Source organism: Rhinoraja longicauda, chromosome 2, assembly GCF_053455715.1.
Source record: "Rhinoraja longicauda isolate Sanriku21f chromosome 2, sRhiLon1.1, whole genome shotgun sequence".
In the NCBI taxonomy this organism is placed as follows: Eukaryota; Metazoa; Chordata; class Chondrichthyes; order Rajiformes; family Arhynchobatidae; genus Rhinoraja; species Rhinoraja longicauda.
In genome coordinates this window covers 24,990,087-25,003,886 of record NC_135954.1, presented here as the reverse complement: position 1 = coordinate 25,003,886, position 13,800 = coordinate 24,990,087, and the positions used below count along the sequence as shown (strand labels likewise).

At 37.9% G+C, this 13,800-nt stretch overlaps 1 protein-coding gene across 2 annotated transcripts in view; it reads left to right on the top strand.

The window, feature by feature from the left end:
• waca (WW domain containing adaptor with coiled-coil a) overlaps window positions 1–12,602 on the top strand; it is a 95,754-nt gene extending 83,152 nt beyond the window's left edge. For both annotated transcript variants that reach the window (XM_078415905.1, XM_078415899.1), the window contains 3 exons: window positions 7,189–7,366; window positions 10,353–10,480; window positions 11,172–12,602. In XM_078415905.1, coding sequence (XP_078272031.1) covers window positions 7,189–7,366; window positions 10,353–10,480; window positions 11,172–11,241 — 376 coding nt within the window. In that variant the 3' untranslated portion in view covers window positions 11,242–12,602. The remainder of the gene's footprint in view (window positions 1–7,188; window positions 7,367–10,352; window positions 10,481–11,171) is intronic.
• Window positions 12,603–13,800: the final 1,198 nt, after the last annotated feature.

Sequence of the window (13,800 nt, the reverse complement as noted above, 5' to 3'; positions counted from 1 at the left end):
ATGCTGATTAATTAAATGCACCTCAACTTTGTAACCAAACTTTTGTGTGGGATTTGATTAAACACATTCTTAAAATACAGGCACATAGCCTGTATTGCATCCCTTCATTGGCCTCCTCTGTTATCTCATCCAAAAAAATTCATTCAGAATAATCAAACACTGCTTTGAAAAAAATGAATGCTGGCCTCCTTTTATTATGTAAATTCCCACAGACAATATTAATTTTTCCACGGTTATTGTTTTTAGATGCTTCAATTAGAAAGCATTTAGATAGGTTTTGATTGGAAAGGATTAGAGGGGTATGGACCAAAAGCAGACAAATGGGATTAACTCGAGTAATCAATTTGGTTATCGTGAACTATTTGGTCAGTGGGCTTGTTTCTTTGTTTTCGAACTCGGACTCTCAACTAGAAAAAAATGATTGTTATCTAATCGCTCTTTAACCACTCTTCTTCAGAGCCTGTACTTGTTTATTCACTTAGGATTTTCCACCACAGCAATGGTTTGAACATCGTACAACTCACTTTGGATGGATAGTTTTTATCCCTGGTACATAGAGCAGTAAAGCACAAAAGCAGGCACATCAGCCCACAATGTCTGTTCTGAACATGATGTCAAGACCATCACTTATTTCCCTGCACATTACCCAGATTCCACCATTTCTTGCATATCCATTTGCTCATTCAAAAGTCTTTTAAATGCCCCTACTTCAATCAGCACTCCTGGCAGCACATTCCAGGCATTCATCACCCTCTGTGATAAAACAAAACCTTACCTCTGCACATCTTCTTTAAACCATAAACCTATGTCCTCTTTTTATTGATTTTCCCATCCTGGGAAAAAGTTTCTGACTGTCTATCCTATCTATGCCTCATAATTTTATATACTTCTATCGAATCTCTCCGCAACCTCCTGTATTCCAGAGAAAACAATCCAAGTCTGTACAGACTCTCTCTGTGGCTAATATCCCCTAATCCAGGTATCATTCTGGTAAATCCTTCCAAAGCCTCCACATCCGTCCTGTAATGGGGTGAACAGGACCACACACAATACTCCAAATGCACCCGAACCAAAGTCCTATAAAGCTGCATCATGACTTTGTGACAGTTATACTCAATGCTGCGACCTATGAAAGCAAGCATAGCAAATGGCTTTTGACAACTCCAATCGATAGCTTTACCACTGTTATTGATGGGATTCTACTGCCAGTGTTATTTAATCTTCGCTAAGATTATAGATTATTTGGAACTTGCGTCTCTAGTTTGTGTCCATAATTTTGATAATACATTACGAAATACATCCTTTCAAATGTTTTTGTTTGCATTTACTCATTTACACAATTTAGCAAGAAACTTGGTATCAGAAGCTCAATCTTTTCCAACGGTGTTGTTCAAAATAAAAATAAAAAGGAATTGTTTAAAAGGCTCACCCCGTACCTTATTAATATACTTATTATTTCAGTTTATTTACTGCCAAAAAAAATTATGTACTTTGATTTGCTCCCACTGAAGTAAACAAAACAGTTCTTGGGATCATCTCACATTGGTCTCTCATCGATTGGCTGTAATATTTAAACCATACCATTCACCTGTAATTGCTCTTGAAAAGGTGACAGTCAGCCATCTGTCTTGAACCATTGCAGTCCATGTGGTGAATGTCCTGTTATATTTTTGTTTTGGGAGTTCACTGTTGCGCTGAAAGTATGTGTACAAGTACTCATTGGATAGGTTCACTTGTTAAAACTAGACTTGCTCTTTCTTGACATTGAAAGATTACTCAAATGGTGCAGCAGTTTGCAAGATTGGGTCTCCTCAATCATAAGGCAAGTGAAATAAACGATTGTAAATCACGCAAACAGTTTTTCTAGACCAGCAATCTAATGCCTGACATTTATCTTGGCTATGGCGATGCCTCACTTCTTTAATTTTATCCTTGATGTCAACATGGACACAAACTAAATGCTAGAGGATAGTTTCTGTTCCAAACATTGAGGAAGAGTGGGAAGGTGCATTGACTTTTCTGAAATTTACTATTATACTGAAGTCCTGGCCATATATTGCACTTCCACTGTATATTTTCATATTCCGACTGAGTGTAAAACTTGCAGTTGTAAAGTGGTTCTGAATGAATAAAGCTAATAATTGTTTGCACCCAATATTTGCTTTGGAACACAATTACTGACTCATGATCTTCGAACTTCTCACTTTGTGATGTTAAGAGAGAATCAGATCAAGTGTTTAATTGTCATACAAACCAGGAACAACGAATTACATACTTGCTTCAGCTCCGCAAGCACTTTATTGCAAAAAAAAAAACAACAAATAAATAAACAAATAAACAAATTGTCAATTATACCAGATAACCAGGTCATAATAGTGCAAGCCAGAGTTTGTAATGCAACCTTAAAAAGTTCATAGTAGTTCATTACTGACGTTGGGTTGTCCAGAGCCAGATGATTAATGGGAAGAAGCTGTTCTTGAAGGCAATACCTTGAGGCAATAGTTCTTGTAGACTATTTCGATAGTGGCGCATCAATAGTGTGATGGACCAACAATGTCCACAATTTGTAACCTCTTTCTTGGGTGTTTGAGTTACTGTACTAGATTGTATGCCCTGTACTGTACACCTGTAGAAGTTTGATAAAATATCCATTGTTGTGCCAAATCATCTTGATTTTCTGTGGAAGTGGAGGCATTAAGGAGATTTCTTTGTGCTTGCATCATTTTGCTGGGCCCTGTTTACTGCCAGGAGCTTGAAGCTGTTGCCTCTCTCCACTTCTGTTCCGCTGATAAAGGCAGATTCATGGATCCTCGGCTTTCCCATACTGAAGTCGGCAAACAGCTTCTTGAACTTGCTAAGGTTAAGAGCAAGATTATTGTTCTGTCATCGCTCAACCAGATTATCAATATCCCTCCTATACAATGACTCGTTATTATCCGTCATTCATCCAACACACATTATATCGTCAGTGAATTTAAAGATGGTATTGGGGTTGTGTCTGGCTACGCAGTCATCGGCAGAGTAAATTGGAATAGCTGAAGGAACTTTCCCATTTGTTTCATATCTACAGCCCTACAATCCCCCTGAAATCAATTCGGTGCTGTCTCAAGTAAATCCTGATGAATCTGGTAAGATCGAGCTATACTACTGGACTCTGTGAAGTTCATCAGCAAAACCAACTAGATCAAAATTAAATACCAGCATTTCCAAGCACAGTTCAAGCCTGCTTTTAAATCTATGATTCTCTTGAGTGATCAACAGAGGAATGGAAATATAAAATTTAAATTGAAAATGGGCTGACTAGCCTGGCTTTCAAAAGCTGCTGCTACAAATTATTGCAACTTTATTTTATTTTTCTCTCCGATTGCATCTCGGCAGCAATACCAATGTCCAGCACAAATAAATGCTGTCACTGGTGTCAAGAATCATAAAATCATATGGTCTAGGAGGTGATTCCATTGTGCTCAGTGCTCTGAAAGAACTCTGCACTATGTCATAAATCCAGGCCTTATTCAGACGGTTCACCAAATTAATCCTCTTCAAGTTCATTTACCGTTTATCACAGGTGTTGTTTATTTATACTTCCAGACTTTGAAAGATTTGGACTATATCTTCACAATGTGAAAAAAAATCTTTTTCTCGCCTCATTATTCTGCGCTTTATAGTAAATATGTAACCTGCAGCTAGGCTGCTAGAGGACATTAACAAAAAATCTCAAAATCACCCATAATTTTGAGTACGCACTTCACCTTTGCCCCATTAGCTAAGTAAAGTGTAGACTGGTATAAAATAGGCATATGTGATTACATAGTTTGTAATATCGGCACACAAACCAGTCTGTATGTGTTCTCCCCAGAGAAGAGGAAATTACTTTGTAAACAACAGATGCAGTGTACTAAATGAACAAAGTATGTACCTAGCTGGTTTCGTTGGACAGAATCTTTTTGGAACCTGATAGTGTGAAGGAAGAAAGTAAGAGGACAGGGATTACAATGTGGAAAATTGTAGTGTTTTCGGATGGATTCTGGTGTGCTGGAGAGGTTACTTAATTCAGAATGCTGAAAGGGAATAAGCTGTTTTGTGGTGGAATCACATTGCATGTTCTGGGAGGAGTCTGAGGCTAATGCTGTGAAAGATGAAAACAGGAGAACTCATTTCAATTTTTTTTTGTAAGGAGAGGATCATCAGGACCTGGGCCCACAACAATTCACTTACTGTCACTACACATCAGCGGGGGATGTGATCTATCAAGCTCTTCTCCTCTTCACTGGGCGACTTGGACAATAAGAACAAGTACTGCTCTGCAGACTACAATCAGTATATGCAGGCAACAATACTTCCTTCTCTATTATCAACACAGGAGCACCTCCAGACACTGTGCTCAGCCCCCGACTCTGCTCTCTCTATGCTCAAGACTATGTAGCCAGACACAGCCCCAGCACCATCTTTAAATTTGATGACAATGCCACCGTTATTGGGCGAATAAAGGGTAATGATGAGTCGGAGCACAGGGGAGAGAATGATAATCTGATTCTCTGATCCCAGAACAATAATCGCTCTCAATTAGCTGATTGTTGACTTGGGGAAGAGAAATCTAGGGATGAATGAACATATCTTCTTATCGACGGGTTGGTACCGTAGAGAGCCAACAACTTCAGATTTCTGGGCATTTTTATCTTTGAAGATCTTTCCTGGGCGCATCATATTGATCATGTAATCGTAAAGAAAGCTCATCAGTGCCTCTACTTCCTCAAAAGATTGAGGATATTTGGCATGTCGATGAATATTCTATTGAATCTGTACAGGTGTATGGTAGAAAGCATGCTGACGGTTGCATCAAGGCCTGGTTTGGCAATTTAAACACCCAGGAACACTGGAGACTACAGACGGTGGTAGATGTTGCTCAGTCCTTCACAGGCACTGACCTCCCCGCTATCAAAGAGATCTTTCGTACGCACTGCTGCAAAAGGCAGCCAATATCATCAAAAACTCTGGCCACACCATCATTTTGTTACTAACATGAGCAAAGTAGCATTGGAGCCTGAAAGCTGTGGCCACCAGTTCAAGAACACTTTCTTCCCTGTACCCATCAGGCTCTGGAACACAACACATTACTCTGTTAAGTTGCAGCAAGTAAGAATTTCTTTGTTCTGTTGTCGGTAGATATGACAATTAAATACTCTTCTCTTGTTAACGAGTGGCAGGGAAGAACCATTGGTTGAGTGAAAAAAGGACTTATTGTCAACACAAAAACTAAAAATGCTTTAACAACTTAGCTGTTCTCTGGAAGTGTTAATGTTTGGAAGGTGTTTTTGAGAGAATGGGTGCAATGGAGACATTGTGTATGTAAGCAAAGAATCTCACTGTGCCTAGTCACATGTGACAATAAAGTATTCCTATTCCGATGGAGATTAGGAGACAGGAGTAAATCCATACAGAAAGTGGGTGAGAAGAATTAGATTAGCTATGGAATTCCGTGCATTTATGATAGATATTAGCTGCTAGTGTGCTCCCAGAAATAGAGACTGAAGAAAAAAAGAGAAAGTTTAAAACGGAGCATGTGAAAGATAGCACAGGTACAGAGATTGGAAGCAAAGTTGCTGAAAATGTTCAATTTGGGGCAGGAGCAGGAAATTGCAGGTGTACCTGAAGGGAATGTGAAAAGAGAAAGCTTTCTATTTAATTGATTTGTGTGTCCTTGGGCATTTGAAAGATTCTAGTGTTATCAAACAAAATATGCTTCACAAAATGAGAATCAAACCCTGGACATGTCAGACTCGCATCAACTCCAAAATATTAAAGGATTGATGAAGATCAAAGGTGTGCTTTTGTAATACACAGCCAAATATTCTTCTATGGTCTTTGAAATGTGTAAATTATATATGATGCTAATAATTCAGATATTCCGTTTATTCCTTGCAGAGAAAAATGTGGGTTTGTCTCTGATTTATTGAACTGTTTGTCTTGCGGTCATTGCCCGAATACCACAGATTTCTCCCTCTAAATATTGAGAAGGTAGACACAATTGCTTTTGGCTTAAGTGGTGAACCATTCCCCTGCCACTACCCATACTTTTCGCAGGCACATGAGAATTAGCTCTCTGCCTGGCTGAACCCCACCCTCCCTTACCTGCCTGAGTATTACACATTGCCTTGGGTAGCAAATAAAACTTAAATTAATAGCTGAAAATCATCCTCTCCATTACAGGTCAAGTGGTCTGCTCCTGGGCTGAGCTACCATCAAGTGACACCAAGTCAAATTGACCTAGATAAGGTATGAGCCAGGCTGGCATGGCATGCCGTGAACCCAATTGTTGCAGCAAAATATACACCCGATCTAATCTGATCGGAAACGACACACCTAGGTTGAGTTACCTGACTCCAAACAAAACAGGTTTTAATTTACAGAGAAGGGGGAAGAATTGATGCCGAGGACAAAGGGGAAGGTCAATGATCGAATGGCAGGCATGAGAGCTTGATTGATTTAAGCTGAAAAGCAAACAAAATCTACTTGCTGAAATCAAAATATAAAGATGGAAAATATTAGAAATAGGTCAAGCAGCATCTGAAGAGAGGAAAAAAAGATATTTCAGATGAAAGATATCCTTCATCAGAATTGGCAAGTTTGGATGCAAACTGAACCGTTGAAACTAATTCATTGATGAGGTCTGTAAAAATAAGTACTGTGCAAAGGGTTACCCAACCTTTGGTTTTTGCTTGAATATTCTTCAGGATAGCTAATATGTATCAATTTACGTAACATAGCTGTTCAGTAGGAAAAAGATGCAATGATATAAACACCTAAATTCCTTTGCAATCACCTGAATTGCTTGAAGAAGTGTAATAACAGAAAATCAACCGTAGATTTGTGCTTTTCAAAGTTGCTCACTCAGTGATGTGATAATGACTAAGTCATCTCTGCAGGTTGATTGAAGAATAAATATTGACCAGAACAAAGTGATACTTTATCTTGTCCTTTGAAAAAGTATCGAGGAACGCACGGCTTTGTGATTCAGTGAGCTTCAGATGATTTTCAACTACTTTAAGTAATTCGCAACTTTTGCTTTCGGAATTTTTACTTTTTCTTCAGTTCAGTTGCAAGTTAGCATCCTTTACTCAAAAGGGAAATCTTTTATTTTAACGCATTTGGAAGTTAACATTGGTGTGAAATATACTTATATTTTTGCAGCAACCAGAGAAGCCCATCACCAAGTTCAAATCACATCCCAAGCAGCAGTGCAACTTCAGTACCATCAACAACAACTGCACGTTCTTCGTGTTCATTGACGCCGACGCTAGTCGCACATTTCAGTGAAAATCTTATTAAACATGTTCAGGGTTGGCCTGCTGATCATGCGGAAAAGCAAGTAAGTGAATATCAGATTTTGTTTTGAAATTATCAAAATAAATGTTGGGATTACTTTAAGGAAGCTGACATTCGGAATTTTGGATTATGTTTGGTTTGATCTTGCTGTGAGTTCTGTTGTGAATATTTCCCAGACAGAAATTCCGTACAGTTAAAATATTTTTACACGCAATTAACAGCACAAATCAATAGACCAGTCAAATACATTCAATAAACTCTGTTTTGCTTTACCGACAATCCAAACTGGCAGCTATATTCTCATCCCAGACTTACACTGATGCGATTTTCTTTTCTTACATGGGATACAGAATGTTTGCAATCAGATACAAAATGTAAAATGCTACTTCATCTGTTTTGGAGCAGGCAATATAATATCTTTCGGCAAACTATTTCTAACAACTCAATAACTCAACCGAGTTCAATTGACAGTCAGGAAAGACTTGAAGTACAACTTATGTATTGCAGTTGCTGTGCTACCCTCATTAAAACACAACTTTACTGCCCTCTACACGAGCATTGAAAAAATACAACTTTTTAAAGAAAATATTTAAGTAGATCATTATATTTCCTAACCAATAAAGTTAAGTAATGTGGGGCATGGTAGGTGGACTTTCGGAATACAGATGGTTGCACGAGATAGGCTTGACTAGAAGGTTAGATTGCAATTGAACCAAGGGGAGCTAACGGACTGGATTGAAAATTGGCTTCATGGAGGAAGCAGAGGGTGACGGTGGAAGGTTGTCTTTCAGACTGGAGGCCTATGACTAGTGGTGTGTCTCAAAGCCCATTGCTATTTGTCATCTATACCAATGATTTGTATGTGAACAAGAGGTAGCACCAATGCAGTCGTCGATATAGCGGAGGTAGAGTTTTATTCATTTAAAAGGATACGCTTTGGGACATAGCATTAAATTGCTTCACATGGTTTCCTTAGATGAAGTTTTAAATTATATGCTCACGTTTAAGTAAATCATAAATTAATTCTAATTCCCAAAGCTTTTCTTAGAATGAAAAATAACTGGACACCAAACAGCATTAATTATATTTATGATTGGAGGAAAGAGTCAGTGTGGAATGTCATGAGAAAGATTTTAATTAAAAAGCAGATGAAAACTGCTTAGGGTGGCACAGCGATTCGACCCTGACTAAGGGTCCTGTCTGTACAAAGTTTGTACACTCTCCCTATGACTGCCTGGATTTTCTCCCACACTCCAAAGACGTACAGTTTTGTAGGTTTAAACATGGTTTTATAGTTTTGTAGTTTAATTGGCTTCTGTAAATTGTTCCGAGTGTGTCAGATTTTCGTTGGTTGCTGGTCGGTGGGCCAAAAGACCTATTTCCATGCTGTATCTCTAAACTGTAACTGAATAATTAAGCAAATATGAAGCAGTGATAAACCCAATAATCCAGTGATAATGGAGAAAGAAAAAATATTGAAGAGGTAACATGAGGAGCTGATTAGGAAGTGGTCTTGTTGTGAAGGTCACAGGTGACTTTGCATGTAAGTGCATTTCATTTGCAGGAGGAAATGAAGTTCTGTTAGATAAGGTGTCTTCAGGGAATGGAATACTTTCTTTAGAGGCTGTAATGCTTGGTTTGTAGCTTTGTTCAAAACCAAAGGTAGATATAATGGTGGCATAATATGAAGCCTGGATTTGCTGAATTGTAATGAAAGCATTCTAAATACAATAATGAATTAATTCATTGTAATAGGAATGTGTAATACGGAAAATCATTACCGAATCCTGCATTGTAGAAACCAATCATAGAACAGAACTTTTTTCCCAGGCTGGAAATGTCTAAGACCATCGGGCATATCTGAAGATGAAAGGGGTTGTGCTGCACGGGGGTGGTAGAGACATTTATCATTGTGTGTTTATGATACTTTAAAATAGGCACATGGACTAGAGGGGTATAGATCATTTGCAGGCAGATTTGCTATAGACTTTAGAGATACAGCATAGAAACAGGCCCTTCGGCCCACCAAATCTGCACCAACCAGCGTTCACCCCCTACACCAGCACTATCCTACACAGCACGGACAATTTACAAGATGAAATTAGTTTTAGCTTAGCATCATGTTCTGCACAGACATTGTGGGCCAATGTGCATGTTTTTGTGCTGTACTGTTCTTTGTCTGGCAGCTTGTTAATATAGGTTCCACCCTCTGTGTGAAGCAGTTATTTCTCAGGATCCTGTTAAATCTTTCCTCTCCCAGCCTGAACCTATGTCCGCTCTTTCTTTATTCCCCAACACTTGTATAAGACTGTGTGCATTCACTGTATTTATGCCCCCCATGATCTATGTGTCTCTGTAAAATCATCCCTTGGTTTCCTAAGCTCCAAGGAATAGAGTCATATCTTTCCCAACCTCGGTCTGTCCAGCTTAATGGCATCTAGCGTTTAGAATCAAAACTCAACACAATACTTAAAGTGTAGCTTCACCAACTTCTGTACAATTGCAGCATAACAGACCTACTTCAATGCTTAGTGCTTACTGATGCAGTCCAGTGTATCAAAAGCCTTCTTCATACCCTGTCCACCTGAGCTGCCACTTTTGGGAAACGCCTCAGTGTTCGACAACACTCCCCAGGTCCCTACCATTCAATGCGTATGTCCTATATTTCTCTTGCATGATTCATGCTCTGGTTTAGGGGTTTGCCTGAAAAGCCAACATTTATTGCCACCCCAATTGCCTTCACAGATATGATGCTGAGCTGCCAATTTGAACCTCAGCAGCTGTTTTGTTTGATTTGAAGGAGTTATTTCTCATAACTGGTCTCACATACTATCTGTGTGTGTTTATTTGTAAATTCCTTTATCTAAATATAGATCAACACTAAACATATGTTTGATGTGTTAATTCAATACAATTAAAATCCTAAATTGACACTAAATTGATTTTAGAAAATCAAAGTGTAAATATTGTTCTCTGTCAATTACTGATATTTTATACCTAATTAATTATCTTCATAATTTAATATCTAGGCATCACGGCTGAGAGAAGAAGCACACAACATGGGAAGTATTCACATATCTGAAATTTGTACTGAGCTCAAAAATTTAAGATCTTTGGTCCGAGTATGTGAAATCCAAGCCACTTTGCGTGAGCAAAGGTAAGCAACACATACGTAAGCAACGTATGATTAGACTGTTCAGCCCATCGTGTTACAGATTTTAAGACCATTGGGATAATTTCAGTTTCTTGAGTGGCTATCAATGATTTTTGGTCTGTCCCATTTGTAGTTTCATTACCAAAATGAAGCAATAGATTATAGGTCTAAATCATTATTTTCAGAACTGCAAATTCAATGGAGATCCATATTTAAGGCATTGGCTTAAAACCCATAATACTTATAAACATAATTTTTTTGTTAATAACTTCCTGTAATCAACAGAATTGATGGGCATTTTTAACTTGCTTCTGAATTGTCTGATTCTGCACGTCAGTAAATATGCATTTTGCAAAGTAAACACGCCTCTATTGTTCAAATAGGAATCCAGAAGAAGGCAAATCTTATTTCAAAATATAGAAAAGTGGTAGATCAGAGCTTGTATGCTCCCTGCTGCAAATTTGCCTTCACTCTGATGAAGACAAACTTGGATGAATTAATTAATGTTCCCAACATTTAAAATTAATTAATTTCAAGCATTCAAAGGAGATCAGAATGTGATTTTTTTTTACAAGAGACACAAGTATGTTCAGAAGAATATGAAACCTTTTCGGTTGGCTGCGATTGTAAACTTAATCAGCGTAATTGCATTGACAATTTGGTAACTGTCAGTTCTTTGCTTCCATTTTTACAGGATACTGTTTTTGAGACAACAAATTAAAGAGCTTGAAAAACTGAAGAATCAAAATTCCTTTATGGTGTGAGGGCTTGTGAAGAAATTGCACATGGTTTGAAGCCAGGGACTGTAAACGCTTGCCTAATCTTAAACTAAAATTTGAGCTGCGTTTGAGAAGGCTTTGGACCGTGGGTCTGGGCAAAAGGGTGGAATGGGAGGGGGACAAGGAGGGTTCTGATTCAGGGGAGATAAAGTGGTTAATTTGTAAACCCTTGAAATGTAGATTTCTTGTAGATGTATTCTTCACGTTGTAAATATGTTTTGTAGAGTGAAGCCATGGGAAGCCATGTGTATCAGAGCTTTGACATCTGAACTAATCAATGCTGAGGTGGCTAAATACCTAGCCTTTTACATGTTAACTTGTCTGCAAACTAGCTTTGGTAATTTTCATCATTCAGTGAATCGCATTTCTTAGAATGCTGGCACCAGCCAGTGTGCATCACGGGCTGCAACAACTGGAACAGTTTGGTCAGTATACAAATTAGCATGGAGCACCTTCAGATTCCACAGACCCAGTCAGGCACAGCTCTGCAGGCAGCTTTCTTCATTGCAAGGCAATTACAATTTTTTTCCTTAAGACATTGTGGCCAAGGCACTTGGGTTCACCAACTTTTCATTCCTCCTTACAGCAGTTCATAGTTGTGTGCTGTTGTATGAATAAAATACAGATTGTTGCAGTAGGTACAGTACAGATTGATTTCTTGTATGCCTACCTAATTGCTGTGTATTTGCATTTGTGCCCTGTTTTAAAACAAAAATGGGAGCAGAGAAAGATTGATACAGGGCATGTGTGTATTTATTAAGCGGCTGAAGCCACTCACAAATAGTGACAAGCTCAATGTTAATTACTAACATTGTTGATGGTGGGAGAAAGCTGGTCATTCATGAGAAGATGTATGTAAATAAAGTAAACTTTTGTTTAAAGCACTGGGTACCCTTCTTTTTATTCAGCTACTGCATATAGGAAGCTGAACTGCTCTGGCAAACCTGATTGGGAGTAATCCTTGTTGGATGCTTGTTTTTCTTTGTATAGAACCCTGGCTTTCAAGAAGAGACCATTTTGTGCAAAATTGAATGACAGATTTTTTTCTTTTTGTAAGTGATTCTGTGACTAAAACAAGAACTTCAACAAGGATTTGGGATTCTTTGCCTGTAATTGGCTTGTGTAAAGTCTTGGTTTACCTGTATTACTATAATGACACATTTAATTTGAAGGATGTTTGTGTTGTAGCTAACTGTGCAAGTAAGGTGCTGACTGCTGTTCTTTTGCCATCACAATACGCTAGATCTGTGTAATTTGAGCACGTGACCATCATTGGAAAATGGTGGTAGAGCTCACCTTTGTATATTGTTTCCTAAAGTATATAAAAAAAATAAAACTATGCTACCACTGGATATGTTCCCTTTTCTTTCATGTGCAGGTTTACATGGGGTTCACCACACAGTTTTATTTTCTAAAATTTCTGTTTGATTAATGAAAAAACCTATTGAATTATATAATTTACGAAGACGGTTTTTATCTCGCAAATATGACTGTCTTTCAGGTTTATTTAACCGTCAATAACTCTTGTGCCAGCACTTAACTTTATTTTGGTTTTGAACAAGGGTTTTGAAGGTGGTATAGAAGGAATTGAATTCAGAGAAGCGTTTCTATAAAGGTTAAGATGTTAGTTTATCTTGTTCTTTCCTGAAGTTTAACTTGCTCTTAAGTGTTGGCTTTGTTATAAATTATAATTGATTTAGAACTTGTGTGAGGCTCTGCACTATAATTCTATGATTGCATTACACAGCTAACTTTATTACTTAATTCAATTTGAACACAAGGTACTAATTAAAAATACTGCTATTGTAATTGAATCTTTATTGGTATTCAATTGATAACACTATTCAATAATACCCAATTCTCTCAAATTGCTTTGTCAGGAGCAGTTGTTATTTTCATTAGTCTTTTTATATCCGACAAAGAGAAATCATTTGTGTCTGTTAACTTGTAAATTGCTCCATTTACTTCTTTTAAAATTCATTTTATCATTCTTGAAAGCTTGATGTACTGGAAAGTTATATTAAGAAGGGCACTGAAATCAGATGGATGTTTGTGTTGGGGTCGTGTGTCCTGTTCTTTTCTTTTTTGTTGTGTTATGTGACTGCTGGAAATGTAATTTTGTTCGGTATCTCGGTACCGAATGACAATAAAGTTCTGTAAAGAACTGTATGCTCACCATCCTCCGAGTCTAAACTGACCCACAACCTCTGTCGACACGCTAGCCTCCTCCCATCTAGACACTCCCCATTACGCATTAAGTCACACCCACAAGCAGGCAAAAAAGACATAAACTAGAAATATTAAAACAGCCGTAACACAATGACAAAACTGAATTAAGCATAAGTGGCTCCTACAACCATATTTGACCAATTTCCCCAGATTTTTGATCTTGATGACTGAAAATGTTTGTCAGGGAAGTATAAGCACTTTTTTAAATCATTTTTAAAATATGTGTGTTTTTAAAGTTTAGAGAAGCACTTAGACAGCCTTTTGTTTAAGTGTTTAAAACATTGTTTTATTACACATGTCTCAGATTTGTAAGGA